At 44.4% G+C, this 24,261-nt stretch overlaps 1 protein-coding gene and 1 pseudogene across 1 annotated transcript in view; both read right to left on the bottom strand.

Annotated features, from left to right (window-relative positions):
* Positions 1 to 24,261, bottom strand: part of LOC126235186 (transcription factor GATA-6-like) — a 520,767-nt gene that overhangs the window by 32,552 nt on the left and 463,954 nt on the right. The window contains exon 5 of the mRNA XM_049943916.1: positions 1,933 to 2,102. Within this exon, the coding sequence (XP_049799873.1) occupies positions 1,933 to 2,102 (170 nt within the window). The remainder of the gene's footprint in view (positions 1 to 1,932; positions 2,103 to 24,261) is intronic.
* LOC126238199 (5S ribosomal RNA) lies at positions 15,902 to 16,019 on the bottom strand (annotated as a pseudogene).

The following is a 24,261-nucleotide window of genomic DNA, read 5'->3' as shown; positions in this document are numbered from 1 at the left end:
CGACTGGCGCACATAGTTTGGTGATGATCGCGTGCTGAGGCGCCACTCCCGTCATGCTTGGCCTCCCAGTCGTCAAACCTCAATCCGTGTGATCTGGTTGTGGAGAGAGACTCAGAGGGCCATAGGCACGGGTTCCCAGGTAGATGCCGTGTTTCTTCACTTCCGCAAGGCGTTTGATACAGTTCCCCACAGTCGTTTAATGAACAAAGTAAGAGCATATGGATTATCAGACCAATTGTGTGATTGGATTGAAGAGTTCCTAGATAACGGAGAACGCAGCATGTCATTCTCAATGGAGAGAGGTCTTCCGAAGTAAGAGTGATTTCAGGTGTGCCGCAGGGGAGTGTCGTATGACCGTTGCTATTCACAATATATATAAATGACCTTGTGAATAACATCGGACGTTCACTGAGGCTTTTTGCGGATGATGCTGTAGTACATCGGAAGGTTGTAATAATGGAAAATTGTACTGAAATGCAGGAGGATCTGCAACAAATTGACGCATGGTGCAGGGAATGGCAATTGAACCTCAATGTAGACAAGTGTAATGTGCTGCGAATACACAGAAAGAAAGATCCTTTATCATTTAGCTACAATGTAGCAGGTCATCAACTGGAAGCAGTTAATTCCATAAATTACCTGGGAGTACGTATCAGGAGTGATCTAAAATGGAATGACTATATAAAATTAATCGTCGGTAAAGCAGATACCAGACTGAGATTCATTGGAAGAATCGTAAGGAAACCCAGTCCGAAAACAAAGGAAGTAGGTTACAGTACAATTTTTCGCCCACTGCTTGAATACTGCTCAGCGGTGTGGGATCGGTACCAGATGGGGCTGATAGAAGAGATAGATAATATCCAACGGAGAGCAGCGCGCTTCGTTACAGGATCGTTTAGTAATCGCGAAAGCGTTATGGAGATGATAGATAAACTCCAGTGGAGGACTCTGCAAGAGAGACGCTCAGTAGCTCGGTACGGGCTTTTGTTGAAGTTTCGAGAACATACCTTCACCGAGGAGTCAAGCAGTATATTGCTCCCTCCTACGCATACCTCGACAAGAGACCATGAGGATAAAATCAGAGAGATTAGAGCCCACATAGAGGCATACCGACAATCTTTCTTTCCACGAACAATACGAGACTAGAATAGAATGGAGAACCGAGAGAGGTACTCAAAGTACCCTCCGCCACACACCGTCAGGTGGCTTGCGGAGTACAGATGTAGATGTAGATGTAGAGTTACCTCAAGTCGTAAATCTAAGTGATCGTTCGATCTCATTACAAATGCAAAGAGACAACATCCGATGGTAACTTATCATACTTACTGATATGCTTTACACTGCTATTTACAGCATTGCTACGTGACCACAGTAACGATGACGGCCTACATTTCAACATTTGTTCTAAAGAACACCGTCGTTTAGAAAAAAATCAATTGTTTTGCTAATTTTTGCTTTTGTATTATATGAAGCGCCATCTTTCTGTCATTTTGTGCAGTTTTTTTTTTTTAGTTTCAGTCAAATTCAATGTGGTTTGAAGCAACAGTGTCAGGTTTTACTTGTCTACCTAGGGTATTCCGTGAAGTATGAATTTTAACATGTACACCCTGTACATCAATGCCATTCCTGACGAAGACCACAAGGAAGAGTGAAATGATGGAGCCTTTCATAAAACAACCCTAGCTGGAACCTAAGGTGCTGGCCACGAAGCTACCTCGCACGCATAGAAAGGCTGAAGCTAACGCCAGACCCGGCATACTCGCGTGTGTACCTGCGAGATCACTGCTGGCGCGGTTCCTCCGGCAGGCTCCTCCGGATGAGGAGGGAGAGGGACCGGACACGGGAGGGGTGTGGGAGGGAGGGAGGGAGGCAGGAGAGGAGGGCAGAGGAGGGCCGTGCGCTGCTGCTGTGCCTGTGGGACCCCGGCCTTACCAGGCGGCGCGGCTGCTTCACCAGCGGCCGGTTCATGCCGTTCATCTTGTGGTAGAGGCCGCACGCGTTGCACAGGTAGTGGCCCGTGCCGTCGCGCCGCCACAGCGGCGTCGAGATGGCGCCGCAGTTGACGCACTCGCGGCCCTCCGTCATGAAGTCGGCCGCGTCCACTGCAGCGCATGCCGACGCTCAGCCACAGCGCAACACAAGTACACACAAGACAAAGTAGACACACACTGCTGCCAGATCGCTGCTCGTTGATGACTCCCTTCCGTGTTTTGAGACCTGCCTGAAACTCTTAACTCTACCTGCTAAAATACTGGACTTAACAATGAAACGACATTCCTCTCATCAAATTTTTAGTTCAGATTGTTTTTCTGGCTGTTGTACTGCAAAAGACATTTTATTTGTCGTATTTTGAAGGGATAGTGAGAAGCAGGAGGATCATAAATTCCACATTGCACAAAATAGGTTGGTTAGATGGTGACTAAGGGACCAAACAAAGTGCTCGTCAGTCTCTCGATACACGAGGTGACTGGTAAGATGATTAGGGGAGGAGGGAGGGACCAAACAGCGAACTCATTGATCCTACAATCGAAGGTGACAAACTAAGCTAGGATCAACACAAACGTCACAGTCTATGAGAAAAGAAAAATGGCAAACAAAGAGACAAAGGGAGGGTCAGGTGGCAGGAAGAGTAAAGAACAGGACCGATGGTGGGGGGGGGGGGGGAGGAGGAGGAGGAGGTGGAGATGGAGGAGTATGAGTGACAGCAGCGGGCGCCCCAGAGGCGCTGCGCTCAATGCGGTGCCAGCACCGCCGCCGTCACATCTGGATCCGTACCACGATCACAACACAATTGGGACAACACATGAGGAAGATGACACGAGAAAAGGATAAACAAAATGGTAAAAAAGACAAGACAAAACGTAGGGAATAAGTGGGCACCCTTGTGGCGTGCCTTAGAGACAAGGCTTAAGGTCTCGCTAACCAACGCAAACACTAACCAAGGGGATGTTTCCAGAATGAGATTTTTCACTTTGCAGCGGAGTGTGCGCTGATATGATACTTCCTGACAGATTAAAACTGTGTGCCGGACCGAAGCTCGGACTCGGGACCTTTGCCTTTCGCGGGCAAGTGCTCCACCAACTGAGCTACCCGAGCACGACTTACGACCCGTCCCCACAGCTTCAACTCTCCCAGTACCTCGCCTCCTACCTTCAAAACTTCACAGAAGCATCAGTGAAGTTTGGAAGGTAGGAGACGAGGTACTGAGAGAATTGAAGCTGTGAGGACGGGTCGTGAGTCGTGCTCGGGTAGCTCAGTTGGTAGAACACTTTCCCACGAAAGGCAAAGGTCCCGAGTTCGAGTCTAGGTCCGGCACACAGTTTTAATCTGCCAGGAAGTTTTACTAACCAAGGAACTCCAATTCCGGAAGGAAATTCAGCTACTTAAATCTGGGAGGACGAACTACTTCAGCAAAGAAAACAGAGGACAAACAAAACCATGTAAGGGTCCTCTGCTAACATCTGGGACAAGATAGATGGCAGGGCATATTTAGCATGTACAGCCAAAATGTTGGAGCAGTCCAGGAAAACATTGATCACCACCCCACAATTACAAAAGATGGCAGCTCATCACAGAGTAAAAAACCACGACTCAACGTGGTACGGCCGATACGAAGACAGCAGAGGACGGTAGATTCCCGCCAGCAGAGACAGCAGGGCGGGGGATCGGAAACAGGGAAGCCAGTTCGATGTGTAAAATATTTGACTTTAGCCTAATAGGTCTACACGAAATACGTTTAGGAAAGGTTTGAAATTATGCTTAGATTCTGTTGGAAGTCGCTCAGTGCTCTCCTATGGAACACTCAGTATTACAGCCTGGGTAATTTGCTTTCCATTTTAAGCACAACCTAGTTTTTTCACGCATGTCAACGTTGATGACACCATGTCTCCTGAATTACGAGTCGTACAGTGATGTAATTTTGCAGTTACATTAAGTGACAGACGCAGATATTGTCTGAAAAGTGTGCTGCAAATAGAGTCTGTAATAAATAAATAATAAATTACGGCGTCGAGCCCGACGCAGCAGTTTTACTGCATGTACAGCGAAAACGTAGCAACCGATTAACTACTTTTCTTTCATCATTTTGTGGGAGGGTTCTGAGACGAAAAGTTTCATAAAGGTTTGAAATTATGTGTAAAGTTAGTTACAAGTCACTAATTGCTCTAATTCTCAAGCACTGGATGACTAAAGTCTGGGTATTAATGTGCGGTGAGTTACGCTGTCTCGAGACGTACATGTAGTTTCTAACTTTAATACCTGTCTTATTGGCGCTGCAGTCTGGAACCGCAAGACCGCTACGGTCGCAGGTTCGAATCCTGCCTCGGGCATGGATGTTTGTGATGTCCTTAGGTTAGTTAGGTTTAACTAGTTCTAAGTTCTAGGGGACTAATAACCTCAGCAGTTGAGTCCCATAGTGCTCAGAGCCATTTGAACCTGTCTTATTGCACAAAAGTTTTAAGATAACATTATATTCCTTCATGAGGACATTATACTAACATCACAAATTTTTAAATTCCGTCAATAATCACGCGAAATTTTGAAAATCAAAATTTTGTTGACCCTGTAGGCCGTCAGATTGGCAAGCAACTCATATCGGGTTAGCAGTTTAATAATGTAGATAGGGAGGTATACCATGACGATATGTAGATATACCAGCCAGGATTTTTCCTATGTCTGTGTCCCCTGTGTTCACACAGTGTCCCTGTCACGCTACACCCAGAGCGAGCGAGGAAAAGTAGAATGTAACGATCAGCCGAGGCCAGCCCACCACGGAACGCGTCGCTCCTACCCATATTGAGACGCGCGAGTGCGGACGAGAGTTAGTTTGAGCTGCTCAGCTATCATATTTGCCAAATTATAGGGCCGTTTACTGACTTTTTTGTTAGATTAAGGATTATTGTGGTTGAACTCGCAAAAAACTGACTAACTGATCACTAATAAACGATTTAAAATACCTAATTACTATTTTTATTTGAAATAGGTATTCCGGCTTTTGGGCAAAATGTCCGGCCATGTCCGGGTAAATATAACGCAGAGTTCTACTTTTCTGTTTTCGGACCTGGCAGCCCTAGTTGCAGCCGATTAGGCGCTTACCTGAACAAAATGTATTTATTTTCACTTGGCGCTAACACAACACGAAATAAACGAAGGTAAAGTACGGTATCACCCTCTTCGTGTGTCAGTCTTATAGAGCAGACGCAAGTCAATAAGAGCGCTCGTAATTGACACAGATCGATAGTAAAACGTGAGAGTTTCAAATACTTCTATTGCTAACTTAATTTAAAAATTGTCATTCACATTTATTTCCTTGCATCAATAAACGCAGCCAGTTCGACACCCGTACGTGGGAAGGTATGAATGTCCTAAAGGGGCGTTGTTGTGAAATGAAAATAATGTAATGGACCGTCAGTGACACAGCAGACAATCTGATAGCATGTTCATGCGTCTTGTATTGCTTTAATTGGTTTGGAGAGGAGCTGGAGGGTTTGTTGCTCCCGCTTCCTGCAACAGAAATCCAGACCAGATCACTTGAATCATGCAGAGGACCACCTCTAAAGATTAAGAACGACGAGCGTACCTGGTGAATATTTGTATGTTCCATTCATTCAAATACAACATTGTCTTTCGTACTATCAGATAAACATTTCTGGCAGTATTTCTTTTCAGTTAGAAACGATTATTACAATAGTTACACATATACAACACAGGGAGAATTCAGCAGTGTATAGAGTCGTAACCCTCGCAGTCTTTGTAAATGGGAAAGAACATAGGAAATGTGTAGAATTTTCAAAAGAAATTAACGTTATAGAGTCTGTGCATGTTGCCGAGGAGACGATATTGGTCGACGTCTGAATGGATTTCAAGAGACTAATCACGAAGGACGAGACCATGCTGCCAGTTCGGAGCATTAACTTGCTAACAGAAGCCTTTCCTCTTTTCTTATTCTAAGTGAGTTGTTTAGTCTTGGTTTCCATCATCTGCCAGCGTAAGAAGTTTCTCACATTCCTTCTTGGAGTTTGACCAATAAATAGCTTTCAAAAGTCCAGGGATTTTTCCGTTTTGCGAAACTTTCGTCAAACTTCTCTCCTCGACGACGAAAAGCTGTACAGTGTGTATCACTCAAACACGTGTAATTTTGTCCATGCTCTCTGACGCAGATGAGTATAATTTACGCCGACTAGAAACAGGTAACAACTTGGTACCCTGAAATTCATCTAACATGTTTTCGTAAATTGTGTTCTGTTTTCATAAATTATGTATTGTGACTGTCTGAAGTCCACATTGGTAGAATATATGATGGAATGAAACCCTCTGCGCGAACTATCACGGACATCAAACTTAGAAAATTAACGTAGTAATTGTGAGACGAGTACTTATTTTAGAAACGTTTTATTTAATCCGATGACCTTACAAGATTACTACGGGTGGGTTCCACAATTGCAAATAGATCATGCGTACAAACATGTCTACATACATTTAAAATGCTCATTCTTACATTTCCTCATTTCATAACGTAACGAAGATGGATGGCACGGCCAGGCGAAACAATTTTTTGTCCACAAGAACAACAAATTTTCAAACTTCCGGCAGATTAAAACTGTGTACCGGAGTGCGACTCTAGCCCAGACCACGAATTTAAAGTACCAGGAAGTTTCACGTCAACGTACAATTCGCTTCAGAGCGAAAGCTCATTGTGGCACCCTTGCAGCATAGCGGGTCGCCGACTACATTGTACGCACCATTTTGTTGCCTTTCATGGTAAGCTAACATGGTCTTACATTTAAACAAGATAATGTCCGCCCATACACTGCTTGTCTTCGTGCTTGCTAAATCCTACCTTGGCCAGCTAGGTCGCCAGATCTCTCCCCAACTGAGTACGTTTGGAGCATCGTGGGCAGGACCCTCCAACCATCTCAGGATTTTGACGACCCAATGCGCGAATTGGACAACATTTGGCACGATATGCCTCATCGAGACAGCCAGCGTCTGTAAGTTAGTGTCAAACTGAGTAATTGTTTGCATAATGGCAGACGTGGGCACTCAATTTGTGAAGCTGCTTATCTTGAATAAAACATCCATTTTTTTCTGAAAACGTAATCTTTTGTTTGTCTGCACATGTGGATCACATTTCCCGGTTGCCGTCCCATTCGGATAATCCTTTCATGATGTGTCTCTTTTTTGTCTTAGAGAGTATATTTTTAAAAAAGTTGTTACAGGCGGTAGGGAGAAAAGTCGGGGTTTAGCGTCTCATCGGCGGAAGAGAGACGGAGCGCAAGCTCGTATTAGGTAAGGAAATGAGCCCTTTGCCTTCACTGATGCAGGCGGCGGTTGAGGAGTGCTCCGAGCACGGACTGACGCCTGTCGCAGAGGCTACTGTGGCGGGTGCGGCGCGTGTAGCGTCGAATGTTGTGCTGACAGCAGCGCCGGCGCCCTGCAGGCAGCAAAGGGACGGGAAGGGAAGGGAAGGGCCGGGCAGACACGGTCGCGGGCCTGAATGGCGCCTTTGTGCTCCACCTGCTGGGGCGCAGGTGCCACACAGCGGCGACGCCCGTGCCCTCTGCTCTGCTCTCGACGCACTCAGGGTCCACCAGTCACTGCATGGGTCGCGTTCGTGACACGCTTAGCTTACTCCCAACTGACATCAAAATGACGTGTCACTCGATGCGACGGCTGCAGTCGGCGACTTTGGGGACGCCTTATTGATTTCCTATTACTTGATTCCTCTTGTACTTAAACTTACGTGTTATGGCAGTATGCCATTTGAAGGCAATGACACATCGAAGATTTCGCATAAACACGTCATCCTTGGTACCACTTATTATAATTAAAAGTCAATTAATGATGCATCGACGGCAACAGCATTCAGGAGACCCTAAAAAGAATGATAATTTTGTTCTGAATGCTATATATTTGCAGTGGTGTTGTGGTTAAGGACGTTGGGTGAAGGAGTTGCGTTCTCGCTTACCGCGCCCGGGTTCCCGGGTTCGATTCCCGGCGAGGTCAGGGATTTTCTCTGCCTCGTGATGACTGGGTGTTGCGTGATGTCCTTAAGTTAGTTAGGTTAAAGTAGTTCTAAGTTCTAGGGGACTGATGACTATACATGTTAAGTCCCATAGTGCTCAGAGCCATTTTGAAGGAGTTGCAGAAACAAATTCGCAATCTCCTACATGCTTTAAGAAAAGCTTTTTTTTTTTTTCATCTTCACTTTTGCAACAGATTCTATGACCTTATTAATGAAATACAAGTATCATCTGCTATACTCGATGTTATTTACATACAAGAGTGCACACACTCTGCAATGAGTTCCTTCCGTTTTGTGACTTCTGTCTGACTAAAAAACGAAGAACGACATTGCGCAACCACCAACAGTAGCATTTGCATTCTTGCTTGTCACAAATATCTTGCCTTTTTTTCTGAAGATGTACCGATTTACGAGGCTGTGGTTTAGCAGGAACCTAAGAACACAGTGTAAATTGCTGCAAGTGAAACGAGCAACAATAACATTCATGTTTCTCCTAGTCACAGATATTTAGCAAATTAAACCATATGGTTCCAGAGACCTTTTCAAGTCTCAAACATCTATGATGTATACATGCAGAACGAAGCGACGAAACAAAGTTTCTACCAAGGATAACGAGACCCGCGTTCGAATCCCGGATTTGGTACAAATTTCCATGCGTCACTTCAGTTTGCATATATACATCATATATTTGTCTGTTTTTCTGCCAATGTGTTGCGATTTCTGAGGGTCGACTCACGCACGGAAGAAGCTGTGTCCGTGTCAACTTCGTTATACTCTAAATTTTCTGCTGGACGCGTACAGGTCATTTTGACGTCAGCTCCGAGTAAACTGTGCGTCTCATGAATGATAGCCGTCATTGCACAGCGTACTCCCATGTGCCATTTGCACTCCACCTAACATCCAGATGATTCATTATTATCTGTTTCTAGCACGACAACGTTTTACGCAGTAGATAACGGAACCGACTTTCATCGCGAATTTATCGACTTCTGAAAATCTTACGATAGACTACTCCAATACAGATTCGCACTGTGTAACTCGCTCTTACAGAATGGGACAGCACGAATGTAAGTGGAGTGAAAACTATTTAGCAAAGGGCCCAATGCAATACACACAGTATTCAGCCAAATCATACCATTCAAAGCGAGTAATTTGATATCGAGTGTGTGTGAGAGAGAGAGAGAGAGAGAGAGAGAGAGAGAGAGAGAGAGAGAGAGAGAAGTGAGAAGCAGTCACACAACTCAGAGTCTGCAGCAGACACGTGTAGATGTAGTTTTACGTGTAGTGTGATACAGTTCAGTATTTAAAACATTGGGTTCCGAGACAGAGGACACACTCATTCGCAAAAATCTGGAAATACCTTAAAACTGGTCATCGAGAAATGGCTCTTGTCAGGATCTTAGAAGCTCAAAACGATCAGATATTTATTTCACACTTATTTTATTTAATGAAGTTCTGCTTTTTAGCTTTTCATTCGATAAATGCTTTTTATTCTTGTAGTCATTTGTGTGATTTTCGACAATACGTCTACAGAACCGCGCGAAACAAGGCTCTGCTAAAGACGACCTTGGTGCTTTGATTTCTCTCCTCCAGTTTTTAATGATGAAATGAATATTGAAACAATAGTGATTACAGGTTCTCCAACTCTGAAACGATGTTAAAATATAGTCCACTTGCTGTCTGTCTGCGAAAAAAAAAATTAACAATAGCTGCGACTGCCCACGGTCACAGTGAGATTTCCTGTTATCAGGCTTCTTCTAGAAAGGGGTGTCCCCTCCCAAACATTTGCAACTAATTTCCTCTTCGTCCGACTTGCAGTTCTTAGGTATTGTAATGGGAAGAAACGAGTAATCCACACAACCCGACCTACCCACTTAGGTTCGTAAGGGAAGTGTCCGCATCAATCGTCTGCAATTAGTAAGTAATAGTTTGACAAATATGAGTGAAGAACTGTAACCGTGTCAGTATTTCTCTATATTTCCTACATTTTCAAGCAGCTAATATTGTACATCTCTCCGATCTTCCCTTAAGCGCCTGCACTCAATATCCGTGGAGCTTCGGACCGTTTAAATTGAAGACTAGTAACTAAAAGAACGTTAGAAGAGCCTTGTGAACATCACAAGCATCTTTTCTGTTACAAGGCAAAATTGGACATCAGGTTCTGGAGCCAATTAGCTAGCTGGACGGTGGCGTGTTAGTGAACCAGACGGACGTGGCGAGGTTTCATTGAAAGAATTAAATTCCATTTCCTTCCTCGGAAATTTGAGCGTTGCGTTTCTGTGATACTTTCTCCTTTACTGACAAATAAACTGCATCGCTATTTTCTTGTGCGGAGCCTCGAGAAGTGTTAGGGACAATTGGAAGCGATGTACCACCTGTTACAGGATGAATATTTTCCAGTCCAGCACTCGGATCTCGGAATCATCGTGAAAATAACTGGATTGCTACAGGGATTTTAACAAATGACTTGGAGTGGTGAAAAGCTAAACTCTGTCTCGCTAGTCAAAAAGTGGCTAGCGAGCCTTATTCAGACTGAGTTCATAGTGTAACAGCGTAGAGAATTAACCTGAGTCCGCCAATAAATGTTTCCAATCAAATCCGTGGAGCAGAACGACGCAAAAGTGAATTCTGACCACGAAGGCGAGTGTGACTGCGTGACACCACAGAAGCTCCGAGTTAAAGGACGTAAAGAATATTCCAGTATGATAACCGAAGCTTTATGCAAATTTGTTTTTAAAGCTTTCCTTGATTTTAGTACTTTTACCTGTTACTAGTTGACATTCTCCTTACTTCAATTAATACTACATCACAGATGTGAGATGAAATAATCTCTCTTCCCCGACGCTAAGCAATACACTTGACGGAGCGCAAGCAGCACAGTTGTGCACGTGCTGCCACCTGTGCGGCGGAAGAGGTAACTGTCAGCTGACAGCGAACTGCTATTAGCGAACTTGCGGCCGCCGCACGTACCACGCCAAGCCGGAGTGGCGGGGCTTCCGGCCGCCTGCACCTCTGCTTGTACACTTCCCAACGCTGCAGTTACACAGTGCGGAAGGGTTTAGAGCTCCGTCATTACACCCCACAGTACAAGAAGCAATCCACAGGACTAACGAGAATTTCTATTTGTTTCAGTGCCATGGTGAAACAGTTTAAGAAGTCTAAAAGTCAATTCCGTTAAAACTCGTTTAGCCAGTTAATAGCGTACGTTACTTGAAACAGTCCCGCTCACTTATATCGAAAATGGTAATTTTACAGTCTTATACGGCCGCCCAATTTCTGCGGACGCCCTTGTGTAGAGCTATTAAAATACCTTAACTCTTGTAATTATGCTGTGGTAGTACTGAACGCGCGCTTATTTTGTCACTACTTCTTTAACAGTGTGATAAATGTGTGGACATTTCTGGCCTGATCGGTGAGCAAACACTTGAGTAGCGACACAGTGAACAAAAGCCGGCCGGTGTGGCCGTGCGGTTCTAGGCGCTTCAGTCTGGAACCGCGTGACCGCTGCGGTCGCAGGTTCGAATCCTGCCTCGGGCATGGAAGTGTGTGATGTCATTAGGTTAGTTAGGTTTAAGTAGTTCTAAGTTCTAGGGGGCTGATGACCACAGATATTAAGTCCCATAGTGCTCAGAGCCATTTGAACATTTTTTTTTAACAAAAACCTTAGTTGAACCATTGAACACTCCATGCAGAAAATGACTGGTTGCCTCAATCTGTGGTAAATAAGTGCATGTGAATTTCAAACACAGCTGTGCGTTTATTTGTTTCACAAACTGTCGCTTCTGTTGCACCAGTTCACGCTATAATTATACTTGATAATTTTGGGTAATATTTGTCTGCTTGTGCAAAAAGCATTAGAGTATAGCAAAATAGTAATTACAAAAATTGTTTTAAAAATAATTTACTTGCGTAATTGAACAATTTTTATTTCTACTACCTCATGAAATATCATTTAAGAATCTAGCCCCTCCCCCGCCCCTCACGGGTGATTAATTACCCCCGGATTGGAAATGGAAACTATTGCTCTATACGACACACACTGTGAGATCTCCCTGGCCACCCCTGTGGTGGATGACTTCACCTGCGAGTAAGTCTTCCTCCACGGGAGCTCGACCGTCAGTGAATAAGTAGTCGCAACCTACCGCATATTGGAAAAACTGATGTCATACGTGATAGCATTATCGCAAATCTGATTTCCAGGCATTAACAGATCCCTCTGAAGAGGTGAAGCGCCGGACTCTCATAAAAAATGTTTCCCGTCCGTGAATCCCGAACAATACAAATGAAACATAAGCATTTCGTAGATAAACGAGATTCAGCAATGAAGGCGTTCACAAATGTCGTATTTCGACCACCAGTGGCTCCTGATACATAAGGCTTTATTTACAGCTGCTATCCATCTCTAGACAACCTTCAGGTATCTTAAGGTTATTTACACTAAACCGCCAAAGAAACTGGTATAGGCAAGCGTATTCAAATACAGAGATGTGTAAACAGGCAGAATATGGCGCTACGGTCGGCAACGCCTGTATGAGGCAACAAGTGTCTGGCGCAGTTGTTAGATCGATTTAGTCCACGCACGAGAGATGGAACGCAGCATCTCCGAGATAGCAATGAAGTGGGGATTTTCCCGTAGGACCATTTTTCGAGTATAACGTGAATATCAGGAATCTTGTAAAACATCAGATCGCGACATCACTGCGGCCGGAAAAAGATCCTACAAGAACGGGACTGACGACGACTGAAGACAATCGTTCAACATGACAGAAGATCCCCCTTCCGCAAATTGCTGCAGATTTCAATCTGAACTATCAACAAGTGTCAGCGTGTGAACATTTCGACGAAACATCATCGAAATGGGCTTTCGGAACCGAAGGCCCATTCGTGTACCCTTGATGACCGTAGAACACAAAGCTTTACACCGCGCCTGGGCCCGTCAACACCGACATTGGACTGCTGATGACTGGAAACATATTACCTGATCGGACAGGTCTTGTCTCAAACTGTATAGAGCGGATGACGTGTGCAGGTATGGAGACAACCTCAAGAATCCAATGGACCCTGCATATTCAAGCTGGTATTTATGGAGTGGGGCGTGTGCAGTTGAAGTGATATGGACCACTGATACGTCTAGATACGACTCAGACAGATGACACATAAGTAAAAATCTTGTCTGATCATCTGCATCCATTCATGTTAATTGTGCATTCCGATGGACTTGGGAAGTTCCGGCAGGATTATGCGACACCCAACAAGTCCAGAATTGCTACAGAATGGCTCACCGGAACACTCTTCTGAGTTTAAACACTTCCGCTGGCCACCAAACTCCCTAGCACATCTAGGATGCCTTGCAATGTGCTCTTCAGAAAAGATCTCCACCCCCTCGTACTCTGATTTATGGAGAGCCCTGCAGCATTCATAGTGTCAATTCCTTCCAGCACTACTTCAGTGAGTCCATACCACGTCGTCTTGCAGCACTTCTGTATGCTCGCGGGGCCCTACACGATACCAGGCAGGTGTACCAGTTCCTTTGGCTTTTCATTCTGTATCAACTGAGAGGGCAGTATTAAAACTGTGGCGTCATATGGCATACTAGCCATCCTATGTCACTGCCGTCAATAATAAATTACATTACCTAGTCAACAGTTCAGTGTACCAACACTGTTAATCTTATCTACATGTTACAGTCAAGTTACACATTTCGTATAGAGGTACTCCATGTACTAGTCTGTATCTTTATGTTGCCCACCATGCAAGTTGTTGCAAATAATCTTACGATACCTGAGGATCACCTAGAGTTCGAGTCAATTATAAAAAAAAAATTGTTTACCAGCAGCTCTTGGTGGTTGCAATGTGACGTTTTTCAAATGGTTCAAATGGCTCTGAGCACTATGGGACTTAACATCTGAGGTCATCAGTCCCCTAGAACTTAGAACTACTGAAACCTAACTAACCTAAGGACATCACACATATCCATGCCAGAGGCAGAATTCGAACCTGCGACCGTAGCGGTCCCGCGGTTCCAGACTGAAACGCCTAGAACCGCTCTGACGTTTTTCAGATACATTATCTGACAATAAGTAATTGGACACTTGTTAATGGGGCGTGTTCACCCTTCTTCCTTATGACGGTTTGAACTCTGCTGGGGACACTATCAATGATTTGTCTGAAAGCGTGTAGACGAATCGTAGCCCACTTTCCCCGAAGAGCGAAAAACTGAGGAGGCAATCAATTTGGACGCTGGATTTGGCTCGAAATTGACGTTTTGACTCGTCCCAACTGTGCTTCACTGCGTTCAAGTTGGGGCTCTGAGCAGAGGAGTCCATTTGAGGAATGTTACTGTCCGCAGAACATTGTCTCAAGATGCTGCTTTATGACAGCGTGCGTCGTCATGCTGGTACAGTCAATCATCGTCTCCAACTGTTGCTCTTCCGAAAACAGTTCACAATCCTGTTCATAACGTACATTTAGCGTTTCCTTAAGCGCAATAAGGGATTCGCACCCCAACCACGGAAGACACCGAATACCGTAACACCACCTTCCCGGTACTTCACTGTTGGCACCACACCTATTTACAGTGAACATTCTCCAAGAACTCGCGAATTTCAAATCCTCCCACCTGTTTTCCGCAGAGTATAGCGTGAGTCATCACTCCAAATCAATCGGTTCCAGTAATCCACTGTCCAGTGTTGTCGGTCTTCACACCACCTCAAGCATCGCTTAGCGTTTCCTACAGATAGGTGTCGTTTATAAGGAGCTGTTAGACCACTGTGCTCCATTCTTTGTAACACTCTACGTACAGTCACTGAGCTAACTGGACTGCTGGCATCACTTTGTAACATACAAAGCGATTTTTTACAGACACCCTCCGCAATGCACGACTATCCTTTTCTGTTTAGCTATGGTTGCTCCTTCGCGTTTCCACCTCAGAATCGCATCAACAGTCGATTTGCGCAGCTTTAAAAGGACTGGAATGTCCGCGATGGATTTGTCACTCAGGTGACATCTAACGATTAGTCCACGATCAAAGTCACTAACCTCCCCTGACCGACCTACAGCGCTGTTTGTGTTTCTCTACCAACAATGCTCCCCTCGTCCTTTTATTGTTTCCAGTCCGCCTTTCTTGACATAAAGGGATGTATTCCGCATTGCATACGGGTATCAGGATACTTTTCATCAGACAGTTGTGCTTACGAGCTGCGGTAGCACTGCTTTGGAAAGTCCGAGTATTATGTGGGTCTTCAGACTTTCCTGGCGAGGCGTTGTCATCTTGGAAAATCGGATTTTCTGCCAGTATTCCGTGTCGTATTTTCACGATATTTTGACTGCGTAACTCGCAATGTTCATCAGGTGCTCCCTGAGGCCCGCGGACCACCTGTCGAACAGTGCGAATTACACGGAATATCGTGTAAATACGACGCGGATTACCGGCAGAAAACCCAGTTTTCCATTATAACAAGTGTATTACCAAAAATCTATTGTTCCATTCATTTATCTTCCAGTCTCCATGTTACTGACTTCAGAATAAATTATTTCGACAGGATGAGCTTTAAGTAAGCACTCATTCCGTTATCAGGCCACGAGTGGCCTACCGGGACCATCGGACCGCCGTGTCATCCTCATTCCGTTATCAGGCCACGAGTGGCCTACCGGGACCATCCGACCGCCGTGTCATCCTCATTCCGTTATCAGCCCACGAGTGGCCTACCGGGACCATCCGACAACCGTGTCATCCTTAGTGGAGGATGCGCATAAGAGGGGCGTGGGGTCAGCACACCGCTCTCCCGGTCGTTATGATGGTATTCTTGAGAGAAGCCGCTACTATTTGGTCGAGTAGCTCCTCAATTGGCATCACAAGGCTGAGTGCACCCCGAAAAATGGCAACAGAGCATGGCGGCCTGGATGGTCACCCATCCAAGTGCCAACCACGCCCGACAGCGCTTGACTTCGGTGATCTCACGGGAACCAGTGTATCCACTGCGGCAAGGCCGTTGCCGTGAGCTTTAAGTAAGTCTCATCCTTTTCTCGAATCACATTCCTTATTATAGATGGTGGTTCAAATTTGTGTACGGAAGAAATCTTGACAGCCATTTGTAGTGATCAATTTCTCCGTCCATTTGTGTCTGATTCTCAGCTTTCGGCCTCTAGAGCTGTCAACTTGAGGCAAGACCGCGACTACGCAGTACCGGTACCCGCAACGCGGCCTGGAGATGCAGACGAAGTGCTGACGGCGCCGCCGGCACGCCTAGAGGTAGGGAGGCGGCAGAGGCAGAGGCCGCGACTGCGCACTTGCTGCCCGGGCGGAATGCCGACCACGCAGGCGCGCCCACAACACACACTCACTCCCACGCGAGCCACACACTGTCGCTGCGCATCACTTACTGCCACATGCAGGAGCCGCCGCCACCGGGTCGTCGTCCAACACTCAGTTTTAAAAATCATTTTGTCGCTCTCCGCTAGGTTCTCGAGGGTCCATTCTCCTCAGTCAGCCACACAACGAGAGATTTTCATGACAGATTTTATCTCCAGCTGACGCAATGTCTTGTGGTCACGCTAAAAAAAATGTTATTGTTTTTAGTCCTGAGACTGGTTTGATGCAGCTCTCCATGCTACTCTATCCTATGCAAGCTTCTTCATCTCCCAGTACTTACTGCAACCTACATCCTTCTGAATCTGCTTAGTGTATTCATCTCTTGGTCTCCCTCTACGATTTTTACCTTCCGCGCTGCCCTCCAATGCTAAATTTGTGATCCCTTTATGCCTCAGAACATGTCCTACCAACCGGTCCCTTCTTCTTGTCAAGTTGTGCCACAAACTCCTCTTCTCCCCAATTCTATTCAATACCTCCTCATTAGTTATTTGATCTACCCATCTAATCTTCAGCATTTTTCTGTAGCACTACATTTCGAAAGCTTCTATTCTCTTCTTGTCCAAACTATTTATCGTCCATGTTTCACTTCCATACATAGCTACACTCCATACAAATACTTTCAGAAACGACTTCCTGACATTTAAATCTATACTCGATGTTAACAAATTTTTCCTCTTCAGAAACGCATTCCTTGCCATTGCCAGTCTGCATTTTATATCCTCTCTACTTCGACCATCATCAGTTACTTTTCTCCCCAAATATCAAAACTCATTTACTACTTTAAGCGTCTCATTTCCTACTCTAATTACCTCAGCATAACCCGACTTAATTCGACTACATTCCATTATTCTCTTTTTGCTTTTTTTGATGCTTTCAAGACACTGTCCATTCCGTTCAGCTGTTCTTCCAAGTCCTTTGCTGTCACTGATAGAATTACAATGTCATCGGCGAACCTCAATGTTTTTATTTCTTCTCCATGGACTTTAATACGTACTCCGAATTTTTCGTTTGTTTCCTTCACTGCTTGCTCAGTATACAGATTGAATAACATCGGAGATAGGCTACAACCCTGTCTCACTCCCTTCCAAACCGCTGCTTCCCTCTCATGCCCCTCGACTGTTATAACTGCCATCTGGTTTCTGTACAAATTGTAAATAGCCTTTCGCTCCCTGTATTTTACCCCTGCCACCTTCAGAATTTGAAAGAGTATTCCAGTCAACATTGTCAAAAGCTTTCTCTAAGTCTACAAATGCTAGAAATGTAGGTTTGCCTTTCCTTCATCTATTTTCTTAGATAAGTCGTAGGGTGAGTATTGCCTCACGTGTTCCAACATTTCTGCGGAATCCAAACTGATCTTCCCCGAGGTTGGCTTCTACCAATTTTTCCATTCGTCTGTACTGAATTCGCTTTAGTATTTTGCAGCCGTGACTTATTAAACTGATAGTTCGGTAATTTTCACATCTGTCAACACCTGCTTTCTTTGGGATTGGAATTGTTATATTCTATCCTTCTGAAATTTGGCTGAATTACTCCACGGGCATATCCGCAAGGAGTAATGAGGTAATTTTTTATTTTGATTTATTCATTAGTTATTGTAAAGAATGTGGCCAGGAACCCACGACAAAACGACATCTTTGTTTCAAACGTCCGCTACTTTATTCATTGTTTCTTTCAAAATTTCAAAAAACTGTTATTACTCCATGCGTAATATGCTACAGATTAAGAAAATTGTTCGCTTTTTGTTGTTTTTTTCAGATAATATTTGCAGACTCCAGGACTTTTTTGGGGTATCACCTTCGACCAGATTTGCGAAACAAGCGGCGACACTTTCTGCGCAGCCCACCCATCATTTTGCACGACAATGTGCGGGCGCATACAGCGCAAGCTGTGGCTGCTCTTTACGGTCAATGGGACCGTGAAGTACTGTACGTGAGTCCTTGTGACTGATTTGATTCCGAAGATGAAAGAACCACTTCCTGGCTTCAGAACTGTTCCAGAGATTCGACAGGCAGTACACCGCTCCATTCGCACCATCAAAAATTATTGCATCAAGAAAGCAACAGAACAGGCTCTGCTAACGTTATACTACGCCTTCCACATCACTGGCAACGGGTTCTACAAAACGCTGGTGACTACTATGAAGGACAGTAACAGGTGGACACGTGTAACTCTTTTGTATCGGTTGTTAATAAATAGTTGCCACTATTGAAGTTCCAACCTACGTACAAAAAATAAAACAACAACAAATGGCTAATCCATCTTCGACACCTCGGACTCTCGAAATCCCGTAGATAATGGAAATGGAATATAACTATCGACGGCGCAATGGTGGCTTCGTAATATTGAAGCAGTGGCAGTACGGTATCCCGAATAAATTATAAGTGCGAAAGTTTGTATGTTTGTCGCTGCATCGTGCTAAAACGGCTTGACATGGCGAGATCTTACGTCCTGCATTAACGCATAGGCTACTTTTGAATAAAGTGCGAAATTTGGAACAATAATTACTCTTACAGAAACCTATTTATTCTTTGAATTTTGAACTGTATCGTGTTTGTAAAACGCCGTTTAATATGTCATACATGATTCGACTGAATTTAATGAATTCAATCCTTGTACAGCCCTTAAAGATTCAAATGGCTCTGAGCACTATGAGACTTAACATCTGAGGTCATCATTCCCCTAGAACGTAGAACTACCTAAACCTAACTAACCTAAGGATATCACACACATCCATGCCCGAGACAGGATTCGAAGATGCGACCGTAGCGATAGCGCGGTTCCAGACCGTAGCGCCTAGAACCGCTCGGCCACACCGGCCGGCAGCCCTTAAAGTGTTAATCCGTATTTCCATACAAGCCCGTTGCATTTTAATCGCTGAGCGTCAGGCGTATCATAGCTTTTGAGACTCCTGAAGAGTCACAACGACAGTGTAATTCAAATGTTGTACGAGAGAGAGGCATCGGGCCTTTTATATGTAGAACGTGGTAAGCTTTTATTGAAGCTGGATTTCATCATGATATGCCAGCGTATCCGTTGACAAGAGGCGCACACGTGAGGGCAGATGACGTGTTGCACGTAAAAATACGTGTATTATAAAATTTACACTGCACCGAACTATAAATTGCTTATTTTTCTCTCTCCTTCGAGTTAGTATGTTATACAATCACATTGAAGCGGATGGACGGATTTCGATTAAATTTGACATGGAGATACCCTGTACTCTGAATTAACACGTAATGAACCTTTTCTGCCGAAAAAAATGATTGTTCTCGTGGAATTGTCAACGTTCCTGCTGTTCCCGTGCGATGTGTAACGTGATTAAAAATCCATCCATGAAAGTCAGCTATCAAATGACTGCGCTAAGTTAGAGGTAGAGTTTAGTTTTTTCCCTTGGTAAACGAGAGTATTGTTAGCGGTGTGTATCCTGTCAGCCTCTCCCATTGCCTCAAAATTTGGTGTTTCTGTCGTACGGTTTACTGGGCCGCTAGTAGCTCGCGCCTCAATACCCCCAAGAGATAACCTTTGTGATGGCGCACACGCGTGGATAGTGAGTTTCGGCATTAGTTCTCTTTATAAATAACTGTTTAACCACGGGTAACATTGCGCGGCGAAGCTAGTTGTTAATAAATATTAAACTTATGGAGGCCCCGTATGCACTGGGGGAGTAGAAAAAGATTCATACACGACGGCTTGAAAGCAGAAATTTGCGGACATCGATAGCTCTAGGAAGGCCTCCTCTCGTCTCGACGGATCGCTGTCGTAACTACCTGGCACAGGAGGTGTCCACAGATCTCCGGCAAACTCTGCTGCCAGCATAGCTCCGTGTAAGAATTTCTTCGGCATCCTCACTTTTTCGAGACCAGACAACGAGTTGTTACATCCACTATTGTACTCACTGCTTCTATCTCGCACTACATAAGGCTTTACGCACCTTTGATTCACTGAACAAATGCTCGGTAACTGTGAAAGACCTCTCAAATATAATTCTGGAATCCGAAAAAAGGAAAAGCCTGTACGCAGATGTTCTAGTACCACCTGATGTCGACAAGACGAATGCAAATCCGAAAGTGCAACGGCCGGTAACCAATATGTCCGACCCGATGAATTATGACCGGATAAAAAACAAGTGACCAAAGTATTGAATCCACAGAAGGCTATATTGACGAAAACAGTCATTTGTGCTGGGCTGTGCGAATCAGCTTGAAAAATTTGAGGCAGTTTTTTATATGACTTAAGAGGCATGTAAATCCAGTTCTTCCACACTCTCGCTCGATCTGGCTGGCCAAAAACTTCTCTAAGATCTTTGAATCAGCCCAATTGCCGGTCTTTGATCAGACATAATGGACATTGCACTTTTTAGACGTGGCCGCTGCTTGTGAACAGGAAGGGTTATCATACGATGTTCAGAGCCAGTTGCTTACAATGTTAAAAACTACTACCAAGTGGGTAACTAAGCAAGAATGCTGTCGACTTCCCGAAAAAAGAAGGATGGAGGTGACAGGCGTTTAATCGACGGAAAAAATGCCACAGTAAACGGTCTGAATGCACCCCGTATGTAACACACGTTCCCCAGTAACAGGTAGGATGAACCGCTTGATAGCTGAAAGGCAGAGGAGGTCACTTTCAACGCAGCGTCGCACGGTCTGCGACGCCTTGTCACCGTCCTCACGGCTCCCCCCGTCCGAGGTTCGAGTCCTCCCTCGGGCGTGTGTGAGTGTGTGTGTGTGTGTGTGTGTGTGTGTGTGTGTGTGTGTGTGTGTGTGTGTTGTCCATAGCGTAAGTTAGTTTAAGTTAGATTAAGTAGTGTGTAAGCCTACGGACCGATGACCTCAGCAGTTTGATCCCATAAGATCTTACCACAAATTTCCAAAAATTTTCAGTGCAGCCAATAAGGTGAAAATTCGGTATTTTCTGTTAGAAAATACTAATACGGGTCGATTCTATACGAATGAAAAATAAAAGTTCGTAGAGTACGAGGCACTTAATTAGCAAGCAATGAGTAGCTCTAAAAATTAGTAAATGGTGCATAACTTCCCCTATAATAGAATTTAAAGCGAGGTTCTATTAAGGACAACCAGTGACGGATACACTGCACAAAACCAACACCGTCGACCTAGGCGCCTTTCTATCTGTCAGAAGACTATAATTAATTGTGTAACTGCAATGATTAGGTGGCCATAATGGGTAAAGGTTACGTACAGCACTATGTTGCTGCTGTGAATGTGAGCTTTGGAACGTGAAGTAAGTATAGTTATCGAGATACTTTAGTTTTCGATGAAGACTTCAGTGGTCATGAGGTTTAACTACCCCTACACACAGACTGATCACCAGCACGTTTCTGCATCCTCACATCATGTGACACTGCAAAATCGTTTGGCCTTCAGTTCAAGACGCTAATACAAAACGTGATAATCTAGACTTTCGTGACAGCTATTCTCTTTCCCTCTTCGACAAATTCCATTAATCACAGTCTCTTTATCGATAACATTTGAATCAGTTACTTCTACTTCGAGAGTCAAATTTCTGCAAGAGTTAGTACCTCGTAAGGAAGGAAAGGGCAACGTGTACTACCTAAAATATTAGAAAGTGCACCAAGAACCCATTTTTACGATTGACCAATAATTATGCCAGCTCTAAATGATATAAAGGATTTTCTACGTGAAATACTGATCTGTGAACGTTCTCCTTGCTAGCGGTTAGCAGTTACATTTATGAGGGCTTATGCAGCAAGTTTCATTAATCTACTCTTTCGCAGAGTGCAAGATGCAGTGGTAACAGATGGAGTCCTTAGGTAACATTTCTGCTCCTCACACGTCATCAGCAAATACTCTAACTGATTGATATAAATTAATGACCACTGACAGTCAGTGCCTTTAATTCCTTCCTGTTTTGATTCATAGAGGCTGCAAGATCAACATAGTGTCCTAAAGAACGGACGCCACGTATATAAGACGATGACGACCAGTAATCCCTTCAGTGCAGATGCACACCAAGTTCGGACCCTTACGGGAATCGGCGAGATTCCGTGAGTAATCAGGGGCACTAAGTTGAGAATATGGGTCTAATAGGAGATCTGCTATTGTAGTCGATGCGGCTGTGGTGACCACTGTGTCCGGATGGGGTAGTGGTCAACGCATCTGCCTAGTGAGTAGCAAGCAGGGTAGCTCAGCGTGTTCGGTCAGAGGGCTGCGTGCTCTCTGCAATAAAAAAAACTGAGTCGAGGAATCAACGATCAACTTGAACGGATGTCTTGTGACGTCTGCCCAGACCAAACGCAACGAAATATATCTAACAAAATGAAAAAAAAGAAAAAGTGAGCAGGAGACCCGGGTTCGAATCCCGGTCCGGCACAAATTTCTAACTTCCGAAGTTGATATAAACCAATGGCCACTGGCAGCCAATATCTTTAATTCCTTCGTGTCTTGACCCTAAATGGAGACAAAAATATCCGTATCAGATGGCTGGCATAGACGCAGTTGACGGAGGCTGGCGGTGGCGCGGAGCGGCTGAAGGACGGGACGCCGTCTTGAGTGGTGTGTTTCGTCAGCCGCGGCACGCCCGACTGGCCAAGTTGTAGAGCAGAGGCACGCCCGTTCTGCGTGCGGCTAGAGCCCCAAGGCTGCACGGGAGCTTCATTATGACTCACGGTCGCACAATCACGTCTTTATCGTGTAAAAACGTGATCGTACGCCTGCCGCTTCTCCACATTCATCGCAGTACGCACGTTTTGGACATGTCAAGAGTAAGGCGACTTCGAGGTAGGTGGACAGGAGCAGCAGCAACGTACATGTGCTATCTCAGTGGCTTTGGACAAGTACCTGGAATGCAGGCGCTCGCTGCGAGGAGAAAGACATTTTAACAACACTATCTGCCTCAGACTGAAATCGGAAAAGAAGAGACGAGGTCAGCTGGAAGGCGTTGTGAGGTGTGTGTCCTTCTCATCAAAAGAACCTTCTAACAACCCTACCACAACAAAGGTCAAAAATTAATTATGACTGTAGTGTTGCTCACGCTGCTAAATATTGCATTTTCGGGCAACAACGAAGTTATATTATGTGGCAGGCGTCATTAGAGCACAGTTAATAATCATTTCTTGAAATAATAGATAAACTAGGCACTCATCTTTTCGTGTTTCCCACGCTGGTCTCGTTGTGAACTCATGGCTCAATCGTCGAAAATGTAGGTAGTGATGATTCCAAGCCCGGATGCAAAGAGGCCTAGGTGTTATTCTGCGATATTCAAAAGTTTTATAGATGGAAACCATTCTTGAAGATTAAACTTTTGCAAGTTCGGACAATGGTGATGTAAAGAAAGTAATCAGCACTCCGAATTTAAGTTACACTTCTCTTTTATTACTTTTGTTGCAATATCACGTAATTCGTTCCAAAACATCACTTCACAATATAGAACATACTTGAAAATATCTTCTTCACTGTTAATGTTCACATTTCATAAACTGACTACAATTTGCGTCTTTTTAACATGATGACCAAAGCTTGACTCTCTAATAACCGCTTACGCGCCCGAAAAGCAGAGTTACAAGTACGTCAATGATCATAGTGACAAAAGAAAGAATACACATAAGAGTAATATCATTGCAATATATACATATCGATATATCGAAGTACCTCTACATTAATGAAATCAAATCTGAATGTTGTCACAGAAATATGTTAACTATTTTACAGAAACACAGTAGAATATTGCTGGTATCGAGAGGTTCAGGTGAGGTGCCGTAATTGTTACGTAATTCAAGTACCATTATAACCTCCGTAAAATTCTATGGCAGAATGCAAAGCGAAAGCACGCGAAATGGTCCTACTTTACCCATACGCAGGTGATTGTAACAGATCGTATTTTAAAAGAA

The sequence above is a fragment of the Schistocerca nitens genome, chromosome 2 (genome assembly GCF_023898315.1).
Source record: "Schistocerca nitens isolate TAMUIC-IGC-003100 chromosome 2, iqSchNite1.1, whole genome shotgun sequence".
NCBI lineage: Eukaryota > Metazoa > Arthropoda > Insecta > Orthoptera > Acrididae > Schistocerca > Schistocerca nitens.
The sequence above is the reverse complement of the archived record's forward strand: the minus strand, read 5'-3'. Positions and strand labels throughout refer to the sequence as shown.